This window comes from Pipistrellus kuhlii, unplaced genomic scaffold (assembly GCF_014108245.1).
Source record: "Pipistrellus kuhlii isolate mPipKuh1 unplaced genomic scaffold, mPipKuh1.p scaffold_m20_p_13, whole genome shotgun sequence".
Taxonomy (NCBI): Eukaryota; Metazoa; Chordata; class Mammalia; order Chiroptera; family Vespertilionidae; genus Pipistrellus; species Pipistrellus kuhlii.
Window position 1 is genome coordinate 43,511,767 of NW_023425438.1, and position 15,865 is coordinate 43,527,631.

General features: G+C 38.6%; 1 protein-coding gene across 5 annotated transcripts in view; it reads left to right on the top strand.

Moving 5' to 3' along the window:
- CTNNA2 (catenin alpha 2) overlaps positions 1 to 8,829 on the top strand; it is a 1,074,738-nt gene extending 1,065,909 nt beyond the window's left edge. For 4 of the 5 annotated variants that reach the window (XM_036435853.2, XM_045580945.1, XM_045580944.1 and 1 more), the window contains one exon: positions 7,630 to 8,829. In XM_036435853.2, coding sequence (XP_036291746.1) covers positions 7,630 to 7,917 — 288 coding nt within the window. In that variant the 3' untranslated portion in view covers positions 7,918 to 8,829. Of the gene's footprint in view, positions 1 to 3,382; positions 3,497 to 7,629 lie in introns of all 5 variants that reach the window. The other variant, XM_045580946.1, reaches the window with a different exon arrangement.
- The last annotated feature ends 7,036 nt before the right edge of the window (positions 8,830 to 15,865 follow it).

The window sequence follows — 15,865 nt, forward strand, 5'->3', positions numbered from 1 at the left end:
GGATTTAATATTTCATTCAGCATTTATACAGATATAATAATATATCTCTGTATAAATGCTACAAAATATGAAGGGAAGAATACATTAGAATTGACATTAATTATATGCCTATAGTATACAGGATACTGTGCATGAAATTATGAGGAAGACCAAAATAAGCAAATATGTGGTTCATTATACCTAGCTTCCCAAGTTTCACTTCCATAATTTCAAGTGTCCCTTTAATAACTACATGTAACATAGACACCTGAAATCCGATCAATCCAGAGTTAAACTTAGCATTTGTACCACCTCATTCTCCCTCTATTTCCTGTCATCTGGGTTGGGTTAAGAGCCTCAATACATATCCAATTGTATAAGCTAGAAATTTGAGAATTGTCCTTCATTGCTAAACCATTCAGTCACCAACAACCTTCTATTTCATTTATTAAAGCAAGTCTAGAGATCCTGACCACCATGAAGCTTTATTTTCCTACCCTACCTGACTCCAGCTAGATTTCCCCATTCTCTCTGTCCTTTTAGCACTTGACATCCTACTAAAGCACTTATCACAGAGCCTGCGCACCCAACACTCAAAGCCCATTGTTTGGCAGAACATAGATGCACACTAGATGTCTGAAGAAATGCTTGCATGAATAATAAGTCAGTAGAAAGATGGAGTGACAGGCTTTAGGGTAAAGAGTAAATGAGATTTCAACATTTCAAGAAATGTAGTTGCACTTTCATTTAAAAGATTGTGGTTTTAGTCATGCAGACACAGTTGTTTCTATGGAAACAAAACACCTCTTGCTGTGTCAACCTCTTCTTAATAAAATAGCATGGAACTTAAGACCTGGGTGTTAGAACTCTTCAGATGATCATGTAAATTTGAGTTAAGCCCTTGTCATCTTTTGACATAAGGACTTAGGCAGCACAAATATCAACTAATGGCAGAAACACAATTCATTAAAGTTCTCTTTCTAGTACTTTCCATATACCATTCTCGTTTTCTATTTTGAATAGAAAGAAGGAGATGCATTACAAGTTGAGTGGGGTTAAGATAAGAATGGCAGCGGAGGCAGAGTGAGCCCATTGAAATGGCTGTAAAACAGCTCTCACTGCCTCATTTGCTTTTCATGGACTGCAAGAGAACAAGATGTGAAGAAACAGCTGTTGCCTTTTTTAAAATAGCACTTTGATATTTTAAAAGAATAGTGACAGAATTAGGGGAAGCCTGATTTCTCTGGTTAGGTACAGCAGACACCTACGAATTGGAATGGAGAGAATTAGTCTAGCATGGCCTACTTGATTTAGGGGCTGTGGATTCTTCTGTCATAAGGGGCTCTGGAATTAGGCTGCCTGGATTTAAATCTTGGCTTCTTCACCTCTTATGTGTAATGTGATGCTGGACAAGCTGCATGGCTCTCTAAATCCTAGTGGAGCATAAGAGTGTTTCCTGTGTCAGGAGTGGTTGTGAGATTGAATAAAAAAAAGGATTCTCAGGGAGCTGGTCCAGAGACTGGCTCATGGTTGCATTTGCTAAATGTAGCTCTTATTTTTAAGAGTGGATGAAAATTAGCAGTGTCTCTTAGACTAGATATAGGAACTAAGTGGAAAATCTTATAGGAATAGAAAGGTCCTTAAGCAGGGAAAATGTGTGTCTCTTTTTTAGAAAAGTCCAGTGTCTATGCAGGTCAGCATGAAGAATATCTGCGAATGGACCCCCCCCTTTTTTTATAATATATTTTATTGATTTTTCACAGAGAGGAAGGGAGAGAGATCGATAGACACATTGATGAGAGAAAATCATCAACCAGCTGCCTCCTGCACACCCCCTACCAGGGATGGGCCTGCAACCAATGTACATGCCCTTGACCAGAATCGAACCTGGGACCTTTCAGTCCACAGACCAACGCTCTATCCACTGAGCCAAACCGGTTTCAGCAATGGTCCACTTTTCAGACTATGTAAAGCTAGCACAACCAGCCCAGGTAAAGGCATAGAACACCAACAAGGGTACAACCAGTCCTTATAGCTGTGTAATGAACATGCTTCAGAGAAGCTAGGCAACTGTGAGAGAAACCCGCAGGTCTCAGATTCCGGGCACTGCCCACCAAGAGGGAGAATACAAGGCAGGGCAACATCCTACCACTAGGAAAGACAGGGAAGGGCTGAGCAGGAGCACAACCAGGGCCAGGAGATCCCGTTATAAAGAATTCAGGCTCTGAGGATGAGACTGAAAGTCACAGACCAGCTGAGATAGAGGCTCTCAGTAGATGTAGTCTGGTGTTTATAAGTTTTACAGATTTAAATGAGAGAGTGTCACCCAGACAGAGGTAATAATTGAGACAGGTTCATTTGAATGACAGGTAGTCACTGAAAAGACAAGACCCTGCTGGTTGCCCTGACTGACTGGTTTGGCTCAGTGGATAGAGTGTCGGCCTGTGGACTCAAGGGTCCCAGGTTCAATTCCAGTCAAGTGCATGTACCTTGGTTGCGGGCACATCCCCTAAAGGGGGTGTGCAGGAGGTAGCTCTTCAATGTTCTAGCTCTCTATCCCTCTCCCTTTCTCTCTCTCTCTCTCTCTCTCTCTCTCTCTCCATATATATATAAAGACCATGAAGGTTAAAGGATGCTTCAGAGAAGTAGTATAGTGGTACAGAAGGTGGGCTTTGGAGAGAGAGAGAACCGTCCTAATCTCTCTTTTGCCAGTTACTGCAGGGGCAAGTTAAATTACCTCGATAAGCTAACTTGTAAAATGAGGGCAATGGAAGTTCCTACTCCAAGGTTTTTTGAAACTTAAATCATGCAGTTTAATTAAAAGGACTAAGGCAAAGCCAAGCACCTGCTAATTGCTCAATCAATGTTGGTTATTATTATTAAAACTTTGTGTACAGAGTCCTTAGCATGTCTTGTTTGAAAATGCCATGGTTACGGTATACATCACAAAATAGAATGCAATTATGTTGTTTTCCAAAACCTTGTATTAAAAAAAATCACCTGGCCATGGAGCTTTACTCTCTTTCATGCATTTTTTTTTTTTTTTAAGGAAGTGAACTTTTTAGCAAAACGTACCACTTGGAAACCAGGTCTCAGTGCTATTTTGGACAAGCTTTAGGGAGACCTATTTTTAAATAAACAAATTTTTTATTGTACTGATAGCTACTCAAGTGGGTATAGGGCATACAGAAAAAATGTATCATTTGTTTTAATAAAAAGTAAAAATTTTAATTTAAGTGGGGCTTATTGTCTAGGGGTGTATTTGTTCCAGGTTAGCTGGCACGGCCTTCCTTCTCCTCCTTGCTTTGCCTGGCCACAAAGTGGTACCTGCCCTCTCAGGTGGCTTGAGTGAAGTAATTGGCTTTATAATTCAGAGCTGTCTCACTCTCAACCAATGTATTAGGTTTATTCCACAGATTCCTGCTTCAGTCTGGGAGAGCAAAGGGGTTTTGAGGAGACAGGCTATCATATTTTTGCTGTAGAATTAGACACCATCTATCTGAAAATGGAATCTGTGGTAAAAATCTCCAAATCTCTTCTCTTTGGATCCCCTCAATTTTCCCAAGACTTACTTTTTTGGGAACCAATTAATAATACAATAGACATCATCTTCTACTAATTTTATTGCTCTGAAGCATAATGACAGAACTGTCTCTACTATTATCGGGTCTAGTAATAATTAATGTCGTTTTTAAACATTCGTTTAAAATCTTGCTTGGCGTTGACTTGTATTGACATAACCTTCAAACACGTGGTATCTACAGAACGTGTGAAGTGCAATTAACAAGTTTTGCTTGAAAAAGTTTGTGTTTGGTTTGGTTTTTGTTGCAAAACTAGGGCTAAGAAGATGGCGGATGAAGAGCATATTCGGCACTGCATGCTTTACAAGTTCCAATTAGGAAGAAAAGCAAGTGAGGCTGCAAAAAAACATCTGTAGTGCTCTTGGTCAAGATGCAGTTAGCGCCAGAAAATGCCAGCGTTGGTTTGAGAAATTTCGCGAGGGAAATTTTTTGTTAGATGACAAGAGTGGTCTAGGCGATCAAGAAGCTCTTCTGGTGCAAAATCCTCAAATTACCCAACAAGAGCTTGCGACAACTTTAAATTGTTCACAAAAAACAATTTCCAATCAATTGCGTGCACTTGGCAAAGTCCAAAAGTTGGGAAAATGGGGTTCCTCATGAGTTGACCGACAACAACCGTAATCAAAGAGTCACAATTTGCAGTTCGCTCTTCTCTCGTCAAAACCGTTTGCCGTTTTTAGAGCAAATTGTTACCGGAGATGAAAAATGGGGGCTGTCTGTTAATTTGAAAAGGCGGCCTCAATGGTTGGACAAAAATGAGGCTCCGCAGCCCAAGCCAAAACCTGACTTGCATGCAAAAAAAGTGATGTTGTGTGTTTGGTGGAATTTTAAAGGAATTCTTCATTATGAACTTTTACCATCTAACCAAACCATTACAAGTGTAGTGTATAGTGCCCAATTGGAAAGGTTAGCCCAAGCTTTAAGAGAAAAAGAACCCGTGCTGATTAATCGGAAGGGCGTAATTGTTCACCACGATAATGCACGACCGCATACTGCAAGAATCACTGCTGAAAAACTGCACCAGTTGGAATTGGAAGTTCTCCCTCAACCTGCATATTCTCCTGATATTGCCCCTTCCGATTACCATTTGTTTCGTTCTTTGCAAAACTTTCTTCTTGGAAAAAAATTTAATAATGAAGAATGCCTCAAAAATGCATTGACCGATTTTTTTGCATCAAAATCACAAGAATTTTACAACAGAGGGATTAAAATGCTTCCTGAGAGTTGGGCACAAGTAGTAGAAAACAACGGAAACTATATTGTTGATTAAATTTTGTTGTGTTGTTTAAATAAATTTGATTTAAAAAGTATTAGAAAACGACATTAATTATTACTAGACCTAATATATCATTTCACCCTGTCTTTAACCACAGCACACAATAGAATTAACTAATAAAACTAACTTTATGAATGATTATTACTTAATTTTGAAACCTGACCAACTTATAGGAAACTGTCAATTAGCCAAGGGGGAAAGTATCTAGTTTACGGAAACATGACTGATCTTTTAATTGTCCCAGCATTGATTACTATTATACCTCTTTCCTTATTTATACTTTTACCTGGGAGTATTAAAAAAAATGAAATCCAGTCAGATAACTCGCTATGGTGTTACCAAATTCACACATGGTGAAAGTCCAGAACTCATTAGATGAAATGAATTTCCCATAGTCTATGGGTTTCATTAATTCAGTGATTCTCAACTTTTTTAATGCATCAGAATCCCCTGGATTGAAAGTTTTTAAAATCAGAGTTTTGCATGGGCCTGAGGAATTCCGTTTCTAACAGGTTCCCAGATGATGCTTTTCCGGCTGGTTCCCAGATTGTTCTTTGAAAACCACTGCACTAACTCACACTTAGCCTCTTCTTTTAACATGAATAATCTAGAATTTTCTTTTCCCTAGCTAGCTATAAGAATTTAGGCTGTATGAACTAAAACTGTCTGGGTTAAGCAGTTATTTTTGTACATGTGTATCTTGTAACAGAGCGGTAAAGGAAGTAGTTACACTACTCATTTGGTTGATATAATTCACAAAGCATGTCCATTGTAGTATTTGCTGAATCAGAGCTCTAATCCACAAATCACTCTACTTCTTTACATTATACTGAGGTCAAGGTCAATGTAATACTGACATTTAATCTTTTTTTTCCTCAGTGGTGAAACCTCACTTTTATGGTATTTCAAATAATTCACGCATAGAAAACATCTTTAACCCCCAATTATCTGACTCTATGGATATTTGTTGTTGTTGTTGTTGCTGGAAGAATTGAGTTCATTTGTCATAAAATACTTTTCTTAACTCGGCATTATTTTATTTCACCTTAATTATGGATAGGGGACTGCATGTCCCTGATCACAACTAGGGACACACTTTGGTCTCAAGAAATGACAGGAAGCTAAAGTGAGTGCAGGTTGCATCACACAGGGAAGTCACAGCATTTGGGGTCCCTGAGCTTGAACCCTTTGCTAATCATCTTGTACCCAGAAGGTTGAAGGCCTGGCTTTCAATTCTCTAATGCAGCTACAGTCCACCAATTACAGGTCTTACAACAACCAGGACCCACGTTACTTAGGAACATCCTTGAATCCCTCATCTAACTGTAATGGATATATCTCCTTAGTTGATTTTACAAGAACTTGGATAAGTGATCAAACTATGCTCAAGCGTCCCTGAGGCTAGAGTCCTAATTTTCAGTCCAGCTCTCATTTCTTTCTCTTCACTGGGTTACATGTAAGATTTTGGCTGAAAGGGAGTCTGGGAAATGAAGTTTTGATATTTTCCAGCATCCATGACTCAGGAAGTAAAGGAAAAAGAAGGCTGAATCATATTGAATGGTCTAGCTCAGTGGTTGGCAAACTCATTAGTCAAGAGAGCCAAATCTCAACAGTACAACAATTGAAATTTGAGGGCCGAAAACTGACTTCTGCGCATGGGCCACAGAAGTTTCAATTGCACTTTCTGTGAGTGCCTGCACATGGTATTTTGTGGAAGAGCCACACTCAAGGAGCCAAAGAGCTGCATGTGGCTCATAAGCTGTGGTTTGCTGACCAGACCACTGGTCTAGCCTAGAGTACCACACTGTCTAACTAGCTAAAAGCAGAAGAGAGAAATCCTTAAAAAAAAAAAAAATCCCTGGCCTGAGGGTCTGGGGACGAGCTTCTGTACCTCCTCTGCTCTGAGTTGTCATCGTGTTTTTGAAACTATCCAGCCCCGCAGCATGGCAGTCTGGTATAGTAATACAGTCTGTGAGACTTCATCACGTATGCTGCATAAAATCATGGAGGTTACTAGGCCTTTGCTATTTCATAAAAAGATGACTGGCGCATGCAATGACAATAATTGCACTTCATAGATTGTTGTGAGAGCTAAATGGGGAACTACAATTATGTTTGGCACATAGTGCTAGATCAATATTTCATTAACACCGGGACCCGGGTCTCCCTGACCTACAGCAGCCTGGCACAATTATCGGTATTCTTATAAGAGGTATAGTCAAGGCCTGGCAATAGGTAAATGGATACTCAAGCTTAATAAACACTTAAGCAGAAGCCAGAACACCCATGGGTGTTCCTCTGCTTAGCTGCCTGCAACCCTACCAATCCTAAACTGAAGATAGAGAAATAATCTATAAATAGACGTATACTTATGCTGGGGGAGGCATACAATTACAAGGTAACCCCAATACCTTTCATTCTTCAGTGTCTGCCACATGCTTTTCAAACATTTGAGTGAATGTGCCTATTACCACCAATCAGCCTAATGTAGTAATATGAGAGACTCTACTCTGAAAAACGTTAACATTGGAATTCTTACGTGCTCAAAAGAGAGAATTTTGCTTTAGAGGTATCTGGACTTTAATAAATTATGCATCATAGAGTAACTGTTTTTTTCCTTTTTACTTTGGGATAAGATAGATGGTTTTTATATCCTATTCACCTTACCATGTAGTCATTTGATCCTTCGGGCAGTGCTAAATATGCACAAGCAAAGCTTTGTTTTAACTGTGAACTTGCACCACCATCTTGTGAATGTTGTGCCTTGACTAACCCAGGTGTATCTCACTCTAGCTGGACAGTGCGACATCGCTCATCCAGGCAGCGAAAAACCTGATGAACGCTGTTGTCCTCACCGTCAAAGCCTCCTACGTGGCCTCGACCAAATACCAGAAGGTCTATGGGACAGCAGCTGTCAACTCCCCTGTTGTGTCTTGGAAGATGAAGGCTCCGGAGAAGAAGCCCCTTGTGAAGAGAGAAAAGCCTGAAGAATTCCAGACGCGAGTGAGGCGAGGGTCTCAGAAGAAACACATTTCGCCGGTACAGGCCTTAAGTGAATTCAAAGCAATGGATTCCTTCTAGGACGATAGGCTTTACCAAAAAAGCCTTTTCTTTTCTTTTTTTCCCCTTTCCTTTCCTTTTTCAATCCATTTTTTGTATGCATACCTGCCGACTCGTGTGCCTCCGGCATGGGGAAATTATGGAAGCAGAGTGTGTTTGCATGCAGGATGAGATGGGATCAATACCACGGACCCATCTGTAGGCCTGGAGAGGGGACAGGGAAGCCCTGTCCTGAGGTGGCACAGAGCTGTGCTTTGCAACATTCTCATACAATTTGGTGACGAGTTTGTATCGCAATGGTTATGGGAGTGGGAGGGAGGGGGAAATAAACTTAACGCTACCAGAGCAAATTCTAATGCATGCAGGAATCATTAGGTTGGCAGGTATACTAAGTGAAAAACCTGGAAGTGTTAATGGTAGAACATAAAGCTTGTATTGCTTCCATTTCAATGCAAAACTGTCCTAGCCAGTGTGCTTAAGTGTGTGGCCCACAAATGGAACAAATGAACTCTCAAGTCTATCCTTGATACGTGGATTTTTTTTTTTTTAAACGAAGGGGAAACTAACTCTTCCAGCCTAAAAATGCTTCTTTTAATCTCTGTTCTGTTCTTTCTCTTCTAGTAGTGCCATTACTAGTGCTCATGCTATCGATTTTTCCCCATCACTGAAAACAATAAACATTTATTTGAGACAATTATAATTCTTCTGTGGGCACTGGAAGCACAATAGAGTGTTCAATCTTGCTTTTACCTTTTTTCAAAAAAATTGAACGATGATTTTGCTAGAAATAGGAGGCCCAATGGTGGGATGTTAGAGGAATGGAAACTGACAACGTGTAAAGGCTTAGAGGCAAATGCATAGGTGTAGCTTGGAGTGCTGGTATCAACTATGGCATTGTATCCACTAACTCAGAATAAACGCATTTAATCTTGACAATAGAAGAATGCTTTCTTTCTTTAAGTGCATATTTAATAATTTGAACATCTTCAAAAGTGATTAACATGTTTGTTTTTTAAAATTGGGGTTAAAATAGGTGATATGTAAAAAAAATATCACTGAGTCAACCTAAGAGTCCAAAAATTTTTATATTTTCCATTTGTTTTTATTTACTTTCAGGCTGAATCTAAAATGAGAAAGTCATGTTTTAGATTTTTGTAGGCCATGTTCAGCCCTGGGCTAAATTGAAGAAACTTAATGGGTTCCCATAGAGAAACTGAATCCAATATCTGCCCATTAATTTCAAAATATCTTATTCATTTGAAACAATTTTTAATCTAAATTGTGAACATAGGGCCCCTGTCTCATTACTAAGAAGGAGTGAGTAGTAACCTTTCAGCTATGACCGGAGGGTGAGAAAGGGACCCCAAATATTCATCTGAAAGCCTCCAAATCCTCCCATTTAAATGATCCCTATAGGTTAGCAAGTTACAGTATGTCTCCAGAAGACTCCTGGTAAAATATGTATGTGTTGCATAGCAATGTGAAAACACACTGGGACCAACTTGCATTAACTCCATGTAAAACCTCACAGAGAAGAGACTGAGAATTTATGGAAGGAGAGAAGAATAATCCAAAATCTTATTTAGACATAGTTCTGCTCAAACCTCTGCCAACCACCACTGAGTGGTGAAATTCCATTCAGGTTGAGAACAGTCAGATGGAGAAGCCACAAAGCTAGAAGCTGATTTTTAAGACTAATCATTAGCTCACTATTTCTACAATCATGCCCCCTTAAAGTGTGCAGACCTAATACAGGCTATAGATGACAAAGACACAGCTAACATTATACTCAGTGGTGAAAAGCTTGTCCTTTAAGATCAGGAACAAGACAAGGATGCCCAATTTTGCTGCTTTCACTCAACAGAGTAATGGAAGCCCCAATAAGAGAAATTAGGCAAGAAAAAGCATCCAAATAAAAAAGAGGGGACAAAAACTGTCATTGTTTACAGATGACATAAACAGTAAGCTCTAAACATGCTACCAGAAGAAAAACAACCAAAAACACCCATTAGGAATAATAAGTAATATTGCAGTAAATAAAATAAATATACAAGTCATCTGTTTCTCTTTCTCTACACTAATGAACTATAAGACAAATAAAACAATCTTCACTGCAATGTCATAAAAAAAGAATACCTGGAAATAAACTTAACTAAGGACATGAAATGAAAGAGATTGTAAATAGCCAAGACCGGTTTGCCTCAGTGGATAGAGCGTCGGCTTGGGGACTGAAGGGTCCCGGGTTCGATTCTGGTCAAGGGCATGTACCTTGGTTGCGGGCATATCCCCAGTGGGGGGTGTGCAAGAGGCAGCTGATCGATGACTCTCTCTCATCGATGTTTCTAGCTCTCTATCTCTCTCCCTTCTTCTCTGTACAAAATCAATAAAATATATTAAAAAAAAGAGATTGTAAATAAATGAAAAGATACTACATGCTCATTGATTGGAAGAATTAATATTGTTCAATTTTCCTTGCTCCCCAAAGCAATCTATATACATATACATATACATATACATATACATATACATATACATATACATATACATATACATTTACATTTACATTTACATTTACATATACATATACATATACATATATATGCATATTGCCCCACGGGAGTTTGACTGGGAGTTGATCACTTGCTATGACATGTACTGACCACCAGAGGGTGGTGTGGAATGAAGGAAGGCCCTGGCCAGCAGCGGGAAGGCCAAGGGACCCTAGCCTGCCCAAATTTTAAGTACCAGGCCTCTAGTTTAGTATAATCACTATCAAATTTTCCAATGTAATTTTTTTATAGAAATAGAACAAACAATCGTAATCACAAGAACCTTATATAGCCAAGTCAATCTTGAGAAAGAACACTCCTTGATTTTAAACAACTATATAACAAAGCTAGAATGATCAAAATGGTATGGTATTGGCTTAAAAATAGACACACGGATTAATGTCCAGAAGTAAACCCATGCTTTCATGATCAATTTATGATAAATGAGCCAAGAATATATAATGGGTAAATGACAACCTTTTCCATAAATAGAAGGTGGAAAACTGGGCAGGCAGTTTGAACTATCTTACACTGTACACAAAAATTAAAAGTGGACTGAAGAATTGTATGTAAGACTTGAAACTAAAAAATTCCTAAAATGAAAAATAGTAAGCTTCTTACTATTGGTTGGTCTTGGTGATGATTTTTTAAATCTGAAACCAAAAGCAAGGGCAACAAAACCAAAAATAAACTAATGGGACTACATTAAACTAAAATACTTCCGCATAGCAAATGAAAACAACAAAACTGAAAGAGCAACCTACAGAATGGGAGAAAACATTTGCAACCTTATGTTGAAGTACATTCCCTCTACTTTGTTGAGAGCTTTTATCAAAAATGGATGTTGACTTTTGACATTTTTACATGTATGCTTTAGATACAGGGGTCCTCAAACTTTTTAAAGTGGGGGGCCAGATCACGGTCCCTCAGAGAGCTGGAGGGCCAGACTATATGAACTACTAATTCCTACTGTAACGCCTCGGCTGCGCTCACTGCCCAAAAAACCTGGCGGGCCGGATCAGACTCCTCTGCGGGCCGCATGTGGCCCGCGGGCCGTAGTTTGAAGACGCCTGCTGAATCTCCGTTATCAAGTTTATTTATTGGTAACTTTAATTTAGAATGTAATTATCATTTACTAGTTTCCAAATTCTACCTCTTCCATTAATACATATCCAAATACTTTAGTTCTCACTATGTTCTGACTTCTCCAGTTCTACACAGTAGTTATTTCTCTGCCCCATTCATTAGTCACATTATGATTTATTGGCATATCTATTGTATAAAATTATATGTACAGATGGGCCACCAAGCAAAGTGAGCATTAAAAAGACTGGGATTTTATAAATTGTAGTCCTAAATTTGCTGGTACTAGAACGTAAGTCATTTGATTATTATTGCCATGCCATTACATATTAACCGAATCAAAGAGGTAAGTACTTATTCTGCTTGAAGATTATGGCACTTTTAAAGGTAATGAAAACAAGAAAATTAATTATAAAAAGCTGTTGTTAATAATTATCCTAATATATAAAAATGCTGTGTTGTAACAAGCAGTAATGACTGGAGGCTGACCAACCAGAAGTCAATGCTGGCCCTGCCCCCAAGCAAGCAGTAAGGGACAATCAGGCAAGCAGGCAGACAGGTTATGGGTGATTAGGTAGGCAGCCCAGCAGTTAGGGGTGGTCAAGTAAGCTGGCAAGCAGTTAAGGGAGATCATATAGGCAGATGGTCCCTGGCTGGGCTGGCCCTGACCCAAAGCAAGTGTATAGGGGCAATCAGGCAGAGGGGTTAAGGGTAATCAGGTTGGCAGTCCAGTGGTTAGGGGTGATCAGGTAGGTAGGCGAGCAGTTAGGGGTGACCAGGTAGGCAGATGGCCACTCACAGGGCTGGCCCCACCCGCCAGCAAAGAAAAAGGGAAACTTAAGCCAGCCAAAGCCATTGTACCCAAGCCTGTCTCCTGCAAAGGGAGGCCACTGGTGGTAGGGGAGGGAGGGGGCAGCACTGCACAGATGGCAAGCAGTGACAGTGTGGGGAAGGAAAGCCCTGATAGGCCCTGATGCAAGGCTAGGGACTCTACCCGAGGGGCCCTGGATTGTGAGAAAGTGCAGGCTGGACTGAGGGTTTCTCCCACCTCCAAGTGCATGAATTTTCATATGCCAAGCCTCTAGTTTTAAATAATACTAGTTCTGTGGAGTGTCATTAGCTAGATGGTGAACTAGGAAGCTCCAGTCCTTTGTCTCCCCATGAAAATACAAATGAATGACATAGTGACCAAAGTAGCTTTGGGGAATTCTAGAAATCAGTTGAGGATTTGTAACAGCCTAGTGGATGTCTAACTAAAAATAAATAAATAAATAAATAAATAAATAAATAAATAAGTAAATGAATGAATGAATGAATGAATGAATAAGTAAATGAATAAATAAAGCAAATTAAAAGAAATCACACTCAATATGGAATAAAATTTTGGGACTTGCCTATGTCCTTCCCTTTCTCTGGCATAGCATGGTCAGAAGGAGCTGTCCAATTTCTGGTTTTTTCCATGTCATTGAAGGAAATGAGCAAAAATTGTTTGCATTGTTCTGAACTCTCTGGAGACACCCAGGGGACTGCTTTCTATCTTCCCTAATTCAGATCACTGGTGGAAATGGTGGCATAGCTTGGATATGAGGTTGGAGGCCACTAAAAACAGTTGCAGACACCATGGCATGAAAGAGCTGAGGGGGTGTAACAAACCTGCCGGATCCTGGAGGCAAGGCTTTTGGCAGAGGAATAAAACATGAGAGACTTTGAGAAGAAACAGTGGTGAATCACTTAGGGGACATCAGACATTTAAAGGCAGCCATGACTGTGGGGAGATGGGGGAGGGGGGCGTGAAAGAACATACACAGGCCGAGAGAGCAGGCATGAGAAGACCATAAGCCTTCATGCCAGGTTGATTCCTAAAGGTTTTCCCTTCAAAGATCCAATCCATAAAGACTGGGGGAAGAGACTGTTTCTTCAAATATCTAACTATGTTTTCTACAAATGACATTAGGTCTAAGGAAATACTTAGGTTGAAAGTGAAAGGTTAAGGTTGGAAAAAATATCCCATGCCAATAATAACCAAAAGAAAGCAGGGATGGCTATCCTAGTACCAGACAAGACATACCTTAGGTCAAAACTGATACTACATACAAAGAAGGGCACTGCATAATAATAAAAAGGCCAATGCACCAAGAAGATATAATAATTATAATCATCTATACATCAAACATAAAATCATCTATACATCAAACATAAAAATTTCTCAATATATAAAACAAGCCTGGATAAAACTGAAATGAGAAATATCTCTAGAATAAATATAAGAAAATATCAATACCCCACTTTTAATAGTGGATAGGACATTTAGACAGAAGATCAATAAGGAAATAGAAAACTTGAATAGCATGATAGATGAGTTGGATACAAAATATGTATACGCAGCATACATATTTTTTTTTCTAAAGTTCAGATGGAATATTCTTCAGAATAGTACATATTTTAGGCCACAGAAAACAATCAATTTTAAAAAGATTGAAATTACATGAAGTTTCTTTTCTGATCACAGTGGAATGAAACTAGAATCAATAGCAGAAGGAACAATGGAAAATCAAGATCTTGAACTATGTAGAAATTAAACAGTATTATTAACCAGTGGGTTGAAGAAAAAATTCTCAAAAGAAATCTGAAAATATTTTGATAAATAAAAATATAAGCATAACATACTAAAACATAGAGATGCAGCAAAAAGAGTGCAGAAGGGGAGCATATCATTGTAAATGCTTACAGTGAAAAAAAGGAAGAAAGGCTCTCATCAACAAGCTAAATATACACATCAAGGAATTTAGGAAAACACACAAATAAACCCATAGCTAATAAATGAAGAAACTAATGGAGACTAGGTAATAAATAAATGAAATCATTTATACCCAAAGATATGTGCATCTCTACATTCATTGCAGCATTATTCACAGTGGCCGAAAAATGGGAACAACCAAAGTGCCCTGCGATAGAGGACTGAATAAAGATGATGTGGTACATATACATAATGGAATACTACTCAGAAAGGATGAAATAGCATAATCTACAACAACATGGCTGGGTATTGAGAACATTATGGTAAGTGAAAGAAGTCAGATAGAAAAAGTTAAGAACCATTTGATTGATGTGGGAAATAAAACTGAAACTTAATAACACAAACAATAGTATGTAGTTGCCAGAGGGATGAAGATGGGGGGAAAAGGGGACCCTAATATGAGGTGACAGAAGATTTGTCTTTGGGTGGTGGGCACATGGTGCTATATACAGACTTTATAACTTAGAAATTCATACAGGAAACTATGTGTTTGTGTTGACCAATGTTACCCCAATCAAATCTTTTTTTTTTTTAAAGAAACAAAACAGAAAATAGAAAAACAAATGGGAAAAACAATAACAAAACCAAGATCTGGTTCTTTGAAATAAATCAACAAAATTGACAAACTGTTAGATTGACTAAGAAAAAAAAAGACCCAAATAACAAATTATAAATGAAATAGGGAACATTACTAGTGATTGACAGGAGTGAACATAATTATTAGAGAGTACTATGGACAACTGTACACCAACAAATTGGATAATGTAGAAGAAATGAATTTCTACATAACACAAATCTAACAATACTGAATCATGAAGAAATTGAAAATCTGAACAGACCCATAAGGAAATGTAGTCAATCATCCAAATCTCCCAACAAATAAAAGTCCAGGGTTAGTTAGCCTGACTTGTGAACTCCACCAAACATTTTAAGAATAAACACTGGTCCTCCTCAAACTCTTCCCAACAAAAAAGGAGGGAACACTTCCACACTCATTCTGCGAAGGCAGCATTACCCTGATACTAAATCCATACAACAACTATAAGAAAACTATAGACCAATACCCCTGATGAATATCAATGCAAACATTATCAATAATTGAACAGCACATTAAAAGATTGCATAAGCATGATGAAGTGGAATATATTCTAAATATGCAGGTATGTTTCAATGTATAAAATCAATCAATGTGATACACTATTTTGAAGGAGAAAATCACATGATCATCTTAATAATATAAAGGATTAATCTAACCTTCTTTTATGATGAAACACCCATAAGCTAAGAATAGAAGTTACCTCAAAAGAGTACGCGCCACTAAGGGGTATGTTCTGACATGCTCAGACTCCAATATGGACATCTTCTAAGTTTCTGTAGGTTTTTATTTCATCATTTTTGACTCTACTGTGTTTTATTAGGGCATCTAAAGTACTTTCCTATTCACAGGGTCATGATAGGATTAATGTGGTGGATAGGAATTATGTTCTGTGGATGTCAAAACAATTAAGGTCTCTATAGGCTATGTTCTCTCAGAGGTTAA